The sequence below is a fragment of the Cibotium barometz genome, chromosome 11, assembly GCF_041138505.1.
Source record: "Cibotium barometz isolate CiBa-2024 chromosome 11, ASM4113850v1, whole genome shotgun sequence".
In the NCBI taxonomy this organism is placed as follows: Eukaryota; Viridiplantae; Streptophyta; class Polypodiopsida; order Cyatheales; family Cibotiaceae; genus Cibotium; species Cibotium barometz.
Window position 1 is genome coordinate 36,486,490 of NC_141056.1, and position 14,598 is coordinate 36,501,087.

The following is a 14,598-nucleotide window of genomic DNA, read 5'->3' on the forward strand; positions in this document are numbered from 1 at the left end:
TTAAAAAATGGTCAAACCAAGTTGGTATAGTGTCCCAATGGCATTATTGTCCCAATTTATTTTTCAGGTAATATTTGTGTGTACCTCTAATATTTGTATCAAAGATATTACCCTTTAGCTCGAATTTTGTTAAAATTTTCCGTCTTAATTTGTAATTACAGGATGACTTCAAGAAGAAGATTCAAACAAAAACAAGAGGATTTCCTAAGGAGGGGAATGCACATAAGATAATGAGGAAGTGTACCAGAATTACTAGAAGAAAATAGAGCTAATTTTCAGGAAAAAGGGGTACACATTCGTAGCCCATCACAAATCCTGCAAATGGAAAATATTTCTTTGATGCTGTATTTAAGTACCAGGATTGGCATGAGAAGCAGTAACAATTCACAATAGAGAAGCTACAACTCATTTCCTGCTCTAGCTTGCCTCCAATGAATAAGTCTAGTCTACTGTGTAAAAAGCACAAGTTGGTTCAAATAAAGTATGAGGGTGTAATGTATAGCTACTTTGTTTGTGTAGAAAGGGCAAGTTGGTTCAAATAATCGCTCAAGGAGAGAATGCCATGAAGTTTGCACGTGTACAATGGGGAGAACTTGCATTCCGTATGTTCTTCAACAAGCATGTGTATTAGCATCACTTAATAACCACATCATTTGATAAAATGGAAGAAGAGAAGCCAATCTTGCAGGAGGTTCACCAGGAAGGAGAATAGTCAGTGCAGAGAACCTTCCACCACACAACCCAACCACAGCAAAAATGGAGTTAGGCATGCCTTCCGTATAATTTTGAACCTAAGGATGGATAAAAGTAATGCCTTCCAAGAAACCATCTAGGAAGCTCGCGAGAACGACTGGTAGTGTCTCACACCATTCCAATCAAGAAGATAGTGCGAAAACTTCTGCAACCCCACACAAGCAAGAGGGAGCGTCAGATTTCAAGCACAATTTGGACCAAGAAAAGGAGTGCCAAGAGCTAGAAGTTGTGCATAGTCCAGGTCCAGAAGCCCAAGATGGTTGGAGAAACAAAACCAAGAAGAACAACCACAACAACAAAACCCCTGGAAAAGGTTCAAGGGAGCCATGGCATCATTAGCCAAAAATTTCCAAGTGTTCTCAAGCGAGAAAGGGGAAGATGCAGATCTGCATGTAAGGGAAAAATGTCCTTGAAAGATTACTTGAGTATATGCAAAGTAAAACATTTCAACACCGCATTTGTGTCTTGTGGCAAAAAGTGATGCGGTCTTCGGTCATAGCATCGGCTCAGCCACACCTCATGTGTACAGCAAGACAAACCATTATAGGTATGCATAGAACATAATACTTCATTCCACGAGCCTGTGCACCAGGTATAGGTATGCTAATAAGACTACTTTGAATTGTCCTATTTTTTACGAGGTGGTGGGTTTTGATGGACATAGTTTCTTTCCCTGAGCTTCGTCATCCTGCATATAAGTGGGTGTTGAGAGTGAGGTCAAGGATAATGGCATATATCCCAAAATCTGAATAGAAGAACTTACCGAAAAAGAGGTATGGAGTTTGTGCCCATGGTGGTTAGATTATGCCAATGAGACGACATACCCCCTCACGAGAAGGCCTTATGGAAAGGTATAGTTCCATGCCTTGCTCCATGTTAATCATTTTTTTGATGTAGTTAGCAAATCTACATCAACCTAAGCAATCTGGAGCTAAGGGATCCAAGCAACCTATAGGCCATGGCAAGAAAGGTGTAACAAGAGCAGGCAGTGGGGAAGCATTTGCCTACAAATGTTGCAAAAGATGCAAGTGTGCAAGACAAAGGTGCAACTAATCTTGGCATGAAAAAAAAGGTGGCAAGTCAACTGTGGAGAGAATTAGTCCCCAAAAAGGAAGAAACTCACAAAAAAAGAGAGGTTGTAAGTGAAGATGAGGAGGATGATGACAAGGCAGAGGAGGACAATCATAGCGATGAGGAGGACAAAGACAATGACACATCTAGTTCAAACATTCCTCCAAGCAGTAATGGTCACTGCTGACATTGTTTTATAGCTGTTTTGTAATCGTTTCCTTTAAAGCACGTGTTTAATTGTGTAACCATATTTTGTTTTTGTATACAAGTGTTTCGAAATATATCATCGAAGCACATGGCTATTTTGGGAACCATCACTAATATAGCCGACAATATAGTTGGGAGAAACATCTCATAATAAGTTCATGAAAACCCCAACTTGTATTTTGAACATAACTATTTCTTGTTCCAATAGGGTTCTGATATTAACTTGGCTCCCAGGCGTTACAATAGGCTAGCAAAGTTTTTTGGGGGCTTGAACAACTCTGGAATATATAGGAAGCTAACCCTCATCTTTGGGAGGATGTTCAATGGTGTGGGGGCAAGATCTAAAACTTGATCGTACATGTCATTGAAAAGCGATACATGCCATTGAAGATGCATGCCGTTGAAGTGATGCATGGTCAAGATCATCCAGTCTTCAATGATTTGCTATGGGAATTTGTAGAGTATCTTCTCATGTCATTGAAAAGCGATACAGAATCTAAAACCTGATCGTACATGTCATTGAAAAGAGTTAATGCCGTTGAAGCGATACATGGTCAAGATCATCCAGTCTTTAGTGTTTTGCTATGGGAATTTGTAGATTATCTTCTCTTTCTCCTTCTTTTCCTTGACAAAGTCTTCCCATGAACGATGCTTGATGGGGATAGAGGATCCTCTGGCATTTAGGTGCTATGCAATACACCGCCCAATGTCTCTATAGGGGATATGCCATTCGTGATGGCCTCGTAGAGTATACTCACCATAGTGCTCTCAGCCTTGCAGGTATGCTCACCCAATGTCACTGTAGGGGATATGCCATTTGGGATGGCCTCGCAACTCCTTCAGGGTATGCTCTCACTTGAGCACTCTCGACCTCCTGTATCCTAGATAATGTGGTTCTTCTCTGATGTATGTCTCATGTTTGCGCGATGAAGTACTTTCTCTGATGTCTCATGTTTGCGCGATGAAGTACTTTCTCTGATGTCTCATGTTTGAGACAGATGATGTACTTTCTCATAATTTTGAGTCCCGGCTTCTTGTTGATAGGATAGAGGAAGTGTGTGTTGGCATGGGGGTGCTTTTTTTGGCGAGCAATTATGGGCAAGCATTTTTGCGAAACTGGCGACGAGCGGTTGAAATCGTAACACATAGGTACCTCTCTCTCTCTCTCTCTCTCTCTCTCTCTCTCTCTCTCTCTCTCTCTCTCTCTCTCGCTATTGACACCAATAAGTGTTCTTGGTTGAAATCGTAACACATAGGACCTCTCTCTCTCTCTCTCTCTCTCTCTCTGGATATTGACACATGTACACACCAACACATTTGACACTTTTGCAAGATATTAATAAAAGTTTCTTCCATACATGAGGCATTAGTGTTTTAGTTGACATCATAACACATAGGATCTCTCTCTCTCTCTCTCTCTCTCTCTCTCTCTCTCTCTCTCTCTCTCTCAGTTTATTGATACATGTACACACTAACACATTGCACACTTTTGTGCAAATTGATGAAAGTCACTTCCATACATGAGACATTGAATACAAAATCCATGGAAAACACCAATAGTTATTCTTGAAATGGCAACACATAGGTACCTCTAACATTACTCTCTCTCTCTCTCTCTCTCTCTCTCTCTCTCTCTCTCTCTCTCTCTCTCTCTTTGAATAAGGAGTCATGTACACACCAACACATTGCACACTTTTGTAAGATATTGATAAAACTCTCTTCCATACATGATATAGTGAATATAAAATCCATGGAAAACATCAATAAGTGTTTGTGGCCCCAACCAATGACATGGCCATCAATAAGTGTTTGTGGCCCCAACCAATGACATGGCCATCTCCATGACTCATATTCCATGGGGCACCAGCACTACTTGAAGTTGCATGATCTTGCTGGTTTGTGTTGGGTCGTGGAGGTCCCCCCCAATTCGGATACTGATATGGGTTGGTCATGTTAGGTTGTGGTATACCATAAGGGTATGGCATCATTGTCGGTGTCATTTCTACTCCCGGTGGTGGTGGTGTGGATGATAAGCAAGCTGTCGGGTTGTATTGGTAGCTCCAGGTGGTGGTGGTGGATATTAAGAAAGTTACCAAGCTGTAGAAGTAGCACCACATGGTACATATGTATCATGTCTTTTGGCAAAACCATTGGGGTTCCTCTAATGAAATTTGAGGTTGCGCGCTTCTTGAATAATTTTCTTGGATTCTTTTCCTTGAAACCACGTGGAACCCAGGTCTATGGGCACATCTTGCAAATGAGCCAACTCTTGATTATAGCACAGCCAATCATTTTCTATGCTTATACAATGTCTGCGAAGCTCCTTACATGCTAGGACACCAGTCAATCAAGGACTAGTTCCCCCTCCATTGTGAAAGTACCAAGGATCCACCTACCAAAATGAAGAAAAACCTAAGATCAATGTCTTACATTGTATCGAATCATTACCAACAAAAAGCGCATAATGTTTCTTATGTACCTTGCAGTCTCAACGGGTTACTCAGCTGCACCTCGTAGTGGATGATTATGTTTCTCCCTAATATGAGTGGCACACTTTCCTTTTAGGTGGAGTGACTTACTCAAAAGTTCAATGTAGTGTGTAAACCCACAGGTCATATAGCTGATGCATCATTACCGTTCACTCTCATATATGTTGGAGGTCGGACGCTTGGTGGGTGTCAAAGAACAAACACCCCAATAATCAACATTATTACCTGCACACTCATGACATACACCTCATTTGTTTGAATAATGATTTAGATATTTCTTTTAATTTCCCAATACTAGAAGAAAAGAAAGTGGTGGCTCATACCTCTTCAAAATCTATCTCGTCAAAGTGGTGGTAACTCTCTTGCAACTCAAGATATAAAAGTGCGTTGTAGAGAAAGATCATATGCTCTTGTTGTCTCCACTACGTCACCAAAATGATCACCGATGCAAGTGGTTACAAAGGTTCTATCCTCTCTTAAGAACTCATTGGCAAGCACACATGCAACCTCAACAAGCTCGTTCTTCCAAATGTTTAAGCGAGGGACTAGCAGAGCGTCCTTATCTATAGGCAATCCTGTTTGGACATAACGGTTTCATAGGCTATGTTCAACTAGCTTTGAAACTGTTTCATGGGATTACCTTCGACATTAACAAGGGCCCTACTCTACAACAAAAGGTAATGGGCATCATACAAAGCGGCCCTGCCACGTACCCTTGATGAGACACTCACAAGTTTATTAACTTGGCCTACGACAACCCACCTTGAGCCTCAATGTAGATTCCTAGGATGAAATTGCCATGATTAAGGAGGGGGTGTGTTAACCACATTAGTCAACATTACTCTGGATGCATCACTTACTCATTTTTTTGTAATTGCACATCACATGATGCGCTTTATGTATTAGATTTTGGGATATCACCAAACTGACGATTTGTGTAATGCCAATTGACTATGTTATGTCGATCTTATGGTATGTGTAAAGGTGATAGCTTATACATACCGTAGAAAGTTAACTTGTTTTAGCTTTTAGTCCCCTAGACATGCAAACATGGTAAATATGAGGCTTGTTAATAAGTCAATTTGGACTAATGAGAATACACATAATCTCATTATAAGTATAATTCAATTTGGACTAATGACAATACACATAATCCCATTAAAAGTTAATGCGAATACACATAATCTCATTATAAGTATAAGTCAATTTGGACTAATGACAATACGAGGACAATACACATAATCCCATTAAAGTTCAATGAGGAAACACAATTTGGACTAATTAGAATACACATAAATCCCATCATCACAATTAGCTTTGTGCTCTATGGTGATAGCTTGCTTGCTTGTGGTGGAAAGTCATTTTGGACTAGTGAGAATACACATAATCCCATTATCACAATTAGCTTTGTGCTCTCGTGGTGATAGCTTGCTTGCTTGTGAAAAGTCATTTTAAGTCATTTTGGACTAGTGAGAATACCCATAATCCCATTATCACAATTACCTTTGTGCTCTTGTGGTGATAGCTTGCTTTCTTGTGGAAAGTCATTTTTGGACTAATGAGAATACCCATAATCCCATTATCAAAATTGAGTTTTGTGCTCTTGTGGGTGATAGATTGCTTGTGGAAAGTTGTTTTTGGACTAATGAGAGTACCTATAATCCCATTATCACAATTGAGTCATTTTTGGACTAATGTGAATACCCATAATCCCATTATAACAATTGAGTCTAGCTTTTGTGCTCTTGTAGTGATAGCTTGCTTGCTTGTTTGTTCTCTTGATGCTTGCTTGCTTGTGGATTGTGTGTGAGTGTATTGAGTGAAGATTGCTTGCTCTCTTCCCATCTCCTCCATTCCTTCCACTCACGGTTGACATTGAGCTCTCCATAGTAGCTTTCTCCCTCCTTACTCCTTGACACTAATGGAGGTATGGAAGCAAGGCATAGTGATGACACTAATGGAGGTATAGAAGAAAGGTTTAGGACCCTTGCGATAGTGTGTGCTCGTCCACAATGGGCACTCAGCGACCCTAGCCCGCGGACAAGTGTGAAAGCCCTCTCAGAGGGAAAGAAGGACATAGAGGAAGAGAGAAGAGGACACTGAGGAAAAGAGAGGGAGAGATATCCCGCAAGACTTTCAATCCTGCCGCTGCAATTTGACCGCTCGGCGCCTGCTCTCTGTGTCTGTGTGTGTCTCTCTCTTTCTTTCTCTCTCTTCCTCTCGCACACACATTCCTGCAATTTGTCTTGTCCTAGTAACCCACATTTCCATGTCTGCCCATCATCATCGTCATTCAGAGCTCAAATTACTTCGTGCATGATGTTTCCTGCAGCGGCGTGCTCTGCCCCGACACAGCCCACAGCAACATAGAGCTCTTCGAATGCGACCACATGGAAATAAGTAACATTAAGGAAGGCTCGCAGCCCTCAGATGCTTCTGCAATGGTCGTTCGGCTCAGCGAGCAGCAGCGAGATGAGCTTGAGCTTCTCTACGCACAGTGTCCACGGCCCACCCCTGCCCACCTGCAAGACTTCATCAAAGATCGCCCCAGCCTTGCACCCTTGGACAAACACTTCCTCAAAGCTTGGTTCCATAATCGCAGGTAAAAAATGGGTGTTTTTTTAAAATTTAAAATTTGGCCTTTTTTCATAGAATCAACAAGCCCTAGGAAATACATAAAAAACATCACCAGGATTAAGTTTGAAGGGTGGCACTAGAATTTCATGTGAGGTACCCCTTCTTTTATACATGTCCTCCTTCAACCATACACTAGGGCCTAGACATGCCCATCAAACCCTACACATTATGGGGCTAGAGTTGAACTACGGCTTAAACCAACACGCGTGCGATTTAAAGGATGCTTTGAAAGTCAAGCTCTTGCTTTTGAGGGGTTAAATCCCTTTGAAGGGCACTGCAGCCTTCAAATGCGTGGTGAATTGGGTGCCAATGCATGGGAGGATATATTGCAGTGAGTGGTTCTACAAAAATTAGCATGATAATGTCCTATACCAACTCCCAAGTGTTGTTCTTCTCGATGGCATCTAGTTCCACCTGCATGGCTTTCCTCCAAGTATCCTGTGCAAGGGCTTCCTTGACGGAAGTGGGCTCTTTGTCCCGCATAATACGAGACATCAAAGCATAGTTTACCTGTAAAAGCTCCGCTAAATGACTTTTGTCACGGACTGTGTGTGATCTTTGAGGTCCGTCCTCTGTGGTCCATTCGGAGGGAAGCTATGTGACACTTGACTCCCGAAGGGTGTCCACTAACCACCTGGGTACTCGAATAGAACGTGGAGCCTCCTAATGCTGCGGGGGCTCAACTCTAGTTGCGGGCTCAACCTCTTGAATTGACTGTGGTTCTAGTTGGAACAATAGACTTGGAATCATCATTAGAATCCTCTGGATCTCCAAGAAGTGGTGGCTCATCAATAGTGGAAACCGGAACATGCTCATCAAAGACCACATCCCTGCTGACAACAATCTCATTCCTCTCTGGATCAAACAACCTGTATTCCTTGGAAAGAGAGTTATATCCCACAAATATAAGCTTTTGGGACTTGGAGTTGAGCTTCTCCCTCTGCTTCTTCGGAATGTGTACATACGCATCGCTCCCAAACACACAGAAATGGGAGACATTACGTTTCCTGCCAAAGCATGCCTCAAGATGCTCGAGCATCGTCCTCGCCATCTCCACCACAGTCTTGTTCTTGCGTTCTACCACTCCATTCTCTGATGGCGAACCTGTATTGGCCAGTTCCCTCTTGATGCCATGATCTGCACAAAATCTCACAAAAGCATTTGAAGAGAATTCACCTCCTTTGTCGGCCGGGAGAGTCTTTACCTGCAATCCAGACTCTTTCTCCACCATCACATGCCACTCCTTGAACCGAGCAAAGGCTTGGTCCTTTTGAGAAAGGAAATAGATCCATGTGAATCTGGAACAATCATCAACAAGTAGCATGAAATATAGAGATCCTCCCAAGGATGGTGTTTGCATAGGTCCACACAAGTCTGTGTTAACCAACACCAACGGTTTCGAAGCCCGCCTGGAAGCCTGCTTTGGAAAGGATTCTTTGTGCTGCTTACCACGTATGCAAGAACTGCAACGTCCTTGCCTGCTGCCAACATCTGGCAAGCCAACCACCATCTGGTCTCGGAAAGCTCGCCGCAGCGCATCCACATTTAAGTGGCCAAACCGAAAGTGCCACAAGTCACCAACCTAAGAACCTGTCAATGAGGAGAGTGCGGAGAGTTTGTAGATACCATTCTCCACACCGCCTTCCCAAACAACCTGGCCAGTCTCACGGTCCTGTAGAGCAACTGAATGCTCCTCAAACTCCACCCGAAAGCCAGTCTTGCATACCTCATGCACTGACAATAGAAGAAAACCAAGTACTGGGACGTAAAGAACACCAGAGGAATGCTTACTCCCCTTGCTGTCGGGAATGATCTCCATCCGGTCCTCAATGTGTATCGGAATTGTGGAATTGTCGCCAATGAAAATGCGACCTGACTGCTGTTTCAAATCCAAAAAGAAGTCACGGGAAGGAGTCATGTGCCTGGAAGCACCACTGTCAACAATCCACTCTCGAGTTGTCATGTGCATCAGCAATGCCATGGACTTTCTCAAGACTAAATCCAGAAGGGGCAAGCAGATAAAGACTATGAACCAGTAGAAGATGGACATGGAGCAGGACTTGGAGCAAAGCATGGATCAGAAGGGCTGTCGGCTGCATGGAGGATGACATCAGCAGTACCAAAGGGCTGTCGGCTGCAGGACAGAAGGTGCTGGCAGCAGGCGCATCCAGAAGACCCAGTCGGCTGCATTTAATTGATTTTATGAACTAGTAACTGGCCGACCAGCAGTCGGCCAGTTTCCCACATGCTCCAAGGCCTATATAAAGGCACACTTGCTCTTTGTTTGAGTCATTCAAACCCACTAGGGGTTGGGATCACTAGAGGTCCCATAGGGGACAGATTTTAGGGTTAGCCACCTTTTTATGAAGGCAGCCAAGGGCTGCAAAGATATGTACCTTTTTGTACCATAGTATATACTGAATTTCCAGCACTTCTCTCTCTCTCTCTACTCTCTCTCTACCTGCGTTTTTGCATCAGATGGTGCGTTTTTGCATCAGAAGGTTTTCAAGAGTGTTTAGGGCTGAAAGAAGACTCCCCAGAGCTTCCGCGTGTTACATTGGTATCAGAGCATCAGGCTCAGCAAAGCTAAATACTGAATCAGTCCCAAATGATGGTGTACAGGTCCAAGGTACAGGAAAGTACACGGATTCAAAGCCCAAGGCGAGGAGCACAGAAGCGGGAAGAACTCCCAGGAGGTTTGTTGGTGGTGTTCCACAGTGCCAGATGGGGATGGCAGTTCCGTGAGCCAGATAGGTTCTCAGGTAACGGTCCCAAGGGAGGTTGATCCTCCAAGGGTGATGTGAGAGTGCCAGACTCAGTTCCAGGAACGAAGACCAAGACGGTGTTCAGAGCCAGGGCAGGAATGGATTGTGGACTAGAGGAAGACCAGATGCATAGATCTTCATCAGAGACAGAGTGGTTTGGAGAACAGACCGGATTTTCAGAGAAAAAGGTTTGCCAGGGATGGAAGATGACAGAGGGACTTCAGGACAGGATTGGGATGATGACAGTCATCCAAGAGCAGGTTGGATTCCCGTCATCAAGTTTAGCAGAGGGGGATGTCATGTGCATCAGCAATGCCATGGACTTTCTCAAGACTAAATCCAGAAGGGGCAAGAAGATAAAGACTATGAACCAGTAGAAGATGGACATGGAGCAGGACTTGGAGCAAAGCATGGATCAGAAGGGCTGTCGGCTGCATGGAGGATGACATCAGTAGTACCAAAGGGTTGTCGGCTGCAGGACAGAAGGTGTTGGCAGCAGGTGCATCCAGAAGACCCAGTCGGCTGCATTTAATTGATTTTATGAACTAGTAACTGGCCGATCAGCAGTCGGCCAGTTTCCCACATGCTCCAAGGCCTATATAAAGGCACACTTGCTCTTTGTTTGAGTCATTCAAACCCACTAGGGGTTGGGATCACTAGAGGTCCCATAGGGGACAGATTTTAGGGTTAGCCACCTTTTTATGAAGGCAGCCAAGGGCTGCAAAGATATGTACCTTTTTGTACCATAGTATATACTGAATTTCCAGCACTTCTCTCTCTCTCTCTCTACTCTCTCTCTACCTGCGGCTTTGCATCAGATGGTGCGTTTTTGCATCAGAAGGTTTTCAAGAGTGTTTAGGGCTGAAAGAAGACTCCCCAGAGCTTCCGCGTGTTACACGAGTATCCTTTGCGGTGAAGCCAACTGCCTCCTCGCTCGAAGAAGATGAAGCATCTGAGTCCGTCATCTCTAAGTGCACAAAGGCTGGAGTCTTTGTAGTTGAAGCTGAAGAATCAACACTCTTCCCTGTCCGCTTAGAACACTTCCTCCAATAGTGGCCTTTCTCGCCACAATCATTGCAGGTCCTCTTGGCCTTCAGTTTCTCTCGGTCTGTGTTAGGCTTCTTCTTAGAAGACTTCGCCGATGAAGCCTTCCCTTTGCCCTTGTTGTTGTTATTTCGGCCTTTCGACCGTTGGCCAGTTAAGGCCTTCGAACCTCCGCTCTGTGGAGGGTTTGTGAATCTTTCCTCCTGGTCCAAGACCATGGGCACAAGCTCCTCCCATGTGATGGTGTTGAGCCTGCCACCACTGGTAATCAAAGAAGAGTAGAATGCTGAGTATTGAGAGGGCAAGTGCGACATCAACGTGATGGCTATATCCTCCGATGATATCTCTTTCCCAGCCTGAAGAACTTCCTGTTGAAGAGCTTGCAGCTTGTTAATGTGCTCCCACATGGTCGATGACTTTACAGGAGTTATCACCTGCATCTGTACTTCCAAGGAAATCCTCTTCATGGGCGATACCCTGTTATAGAGAGAAGCCAAATGCTGCCATATACCTCTGGCCAGCGTCATATGCTTGATATGATTGATTACCTGCGGTGTACAGTTGAGGAAAATGAAAGAACGGACCCTGACATTGACACGATCCCACAACTGTGCCTGTGCCTCGCGTTCCTTCCGAATCGAGGGTAACTCCCCTTCCTCTAACTTTGGCCGTGAAACCCCAACAACAATGAAATCAGCAAGGTCGTAAGACGCCAAAACAGATTCCATCATTACTTTCCATATGCCGTAGTTGTTCCTGTCCAACTGACGGTCCATTGGGAACGTGGGGAGTGTCGGGATCTTCACATGCTTCTCAGCCATCTCAAGTAAATCTGCCATTGTGGGGATGTAACTGAAAAGGGTGGGTGGGTGGGAAAAAAAAGAACTTAAACCTGCAAGTGGCTGTCCAGCAAATCAGCCCGCCTTCCTCTTGCTTCTCCTCTTCCCGAACAATCCAAAACACTCCACCAATCAGCAACAAAACAGCCCCCCTCTTGCTCACACAGTTCCCAAGATCTATCAAGAGCCTAGAGCTCTGATAACATGTCAGAATATGCAGCGGAGATGAAGACAAAATCTGAGAACACAAGAGCAAGTGCACTACAGAAAAATACAGCAATAGAGAAGGAGAGAGAGAAGCGTGTAACTCTGCTATATATATACCGGTGACTGAATACAATGAGTGGGGGGCCAAGGGGCCATTTTATATGGCCCCACATAAGCAGTCGGCCTGTAGAAAAGACAGTCGACAGCACACGACTTGCTCCAGCTCCAGTCGGCTAAGTCCTGTCAGTCGGCCAACATCTGGATCAAGTCGGCCAGCTATAGAGGACGACCTGGGCACAGCAGACTCAGTCGGCCACCATTTGGATCAGTCAGGAGCCTCAGAACAACCTCCCACACGTGGTAAAAATAGGGAGAAATATGGAGAGTGGGGAAAGATGAGAAAACACCTAAAGCGGGCGGGCACACCCACAACAGAGGCCCTGGTGTAAATATACAGACAGGAGATGACTGCTAACATACATGCCATTCCAACAATATCAACTGTTTCAACACCTCTAGGCCTGTCCCCTTGGTTATGGTTGTAACGACACTTTACACTAAGGATTTTTTGGAAAATGTGTATCGACAACCTATATGCATGCAGTAGGGGCCTTTTGTGCCTTCAATGTGCAGATATGGTACAATCTATTCTTGCTGTACTAATTCTTTCTATTTGCTACTTCCCTTAGTGCTAGGCTTCATTATGGCTGAGTCTGCCTTGTATCTCCGGAGGCTTGACAGAAATTCAATACGAAGGGCTTTGTGTGAATATATGCTCTTATGTGTGTGTGGAGTGCGTGTGTGAGAGCATATCTTGATACAGAGTGCTACACCCACTATTGGGCACTGATGATGTTAGTGGGGATGTTGTAGTATCTAGTCCATACTATGCATAATGGAGTTGATAGTTATATATTCTTGTGGGTTGACTGCAATGAGTATATAACCTGCACGTTCCTAAAAGGTGAATTTGGGTATACAATCTATTCTTTCTGTGTCATGCACCAAGGGGTATACCCCCTTCTTTTTGTGTTGTGCTTAAAGGGTGATTGAACTGGTAGGCTTTGAAGAATGTGAGCATGAGATTGGAGGTGAAGGCCAGCACAGGCAATTTTGTGGCTCACCTGTCCCTGATTTTGCAGGTTAAAGGACAAAAGGGATGAGCAGCTCTCCCCTTTGATTCACAAGAATACAGAGCTTAAGGCTGAGCAGCAGTCTCTTCTTCTTCGGAACAGCCAACTGCGCAGCCAGACCTTGCTGCTCAACCTTGAGAATCAGCGGTTAAAAGAACAGTTGGAGATGCAGTTGCAGAAAATACAGTCAGCTGCCTCTTCATCAGCATCTTCATTAGCACTAGAGGAAAATTCAAGTGATTCTGATATTGAAGAGGTATGCTGTGTGCTTGTTCACTTTGACATAATGCAGCAGCTTTCTTAGATCACAACTTAGGTTCCCATCTAATTTTGGAAGAAAAAATTGATATGTTATTCTTTTGTTTTATATGGCTGGTGGGGACAATCCGTAGCCTCTAGCATGCGGCTTAGAAACTGGCTTAAGCAAGGTAAAAGCTGTTTTTGTACATCATTTTGTTTCCAAGAATTATAGCTTGATCATGAGAGTGGTATGAGTGGTGGTATTGCCATGCCCAAAACTAAGTGTTCTTATTTTGGCTCTCCTGGGAAGTGTAGGTCAAGCTTGGCTGGACTAGTGATGATTCATGATAGCATTTCATAGCCTGGCATGGCAGCAGTCCTGTGAATCTCTACAAGCTTGACTATCTTCGTCAGAATGCAAGTACATTCACGTACATTCGGGCTCTTTTGCACTATCACTACCATTTAGTCTGGAACATTTCTGTCTGGAGATTTTTTCTTTTTCTTAAAATTGCGGAGAAGGAAGCAGATGATATGGTGCAGGTCACATATAACTCACATCACCCTTGTAATGTGTAGGGGTGATCTCAAAGTGTTTTAGCTCATCAGAACTTCTGCATTAAGTTGAGAGGAGAAAGCTGGCACAGCACTGATGTTACCCATGAGCAGGTGGCTTGTGTGCACTTGGTTTCTGTCTTTGAATAAAACCAGCGCAAGCTGGATCATTGGGATGATAAATTGAAATGTGTAGTGAGCAATTGACCTTGCATGCACAAGGAAATTGGCTATGTAACTCGTGTGTGTGTGTGTGTGTGTGTGTGTGTGTGTGTGTTGAGAGAGAGAGAGAGAGCTCATATACAGGTTAGAATGCTGGGGATTAGCTAGTGATCAAAGGAGAGTTAGGCTATTCAGAGAGAGAGAGAGAGAGAGAGAGAGAGAGGATTCATAGGCAGGTTAAATGCCTTGAGTTAGCTTATAACTTAAAGGAGTTGGGTTACCAAAGGCCAGTAAAGGTTAGCACAACTAGGCCAGTCCTGTTTTTTGCCGTACCCTTTGAATCCCCACTAAAAGTATGAAAAATAAAGGTCTTATGCTATTTTCATGGTAGCAAGCCCCTTTCCTTCATCATCGCTCAGCCTCCAATGAGATTGACAGAATCTTCATGATTTGTCTTTTCTGACAGCCTAAACACTTCCTGCTCTCTTCGAACTCT

At 44.0% G+C, this 14,598-nt stretch overlaps 1 protein-coding gene across 1 annotated transcript; it reads left to right on the plus strand.

Moving 5' to 3' along the window:
• Window positions 1–6,596: 6,596 nt before the first annotated feature.
• On the plus strand, window positions 6,597–14,123 carry LOC147634131 (homeobox-leucine zipper protein REVOLUTA-like). Its single transcript, XM_086805265.1, has 4 exons — window positions 6,597–7,122; window positions 13,155–13,401; window positions 13,538–13,573; window positions 13,701–14,123. The coding sequence occupies exons 1-4, from the start codon at window positions 6,911–6,913 to the stop codon at window positions 13,731–13,733; spliced, it is 528 nt and encodes a 175-aa protein (XP_086661391.1). The 5' UTR covers window positions 6,597–6,910; the 3' UTR covers window positions 13,734–14,123.
• Window positions 14,124–14,598: the final 475 nt, after the last annotated feature.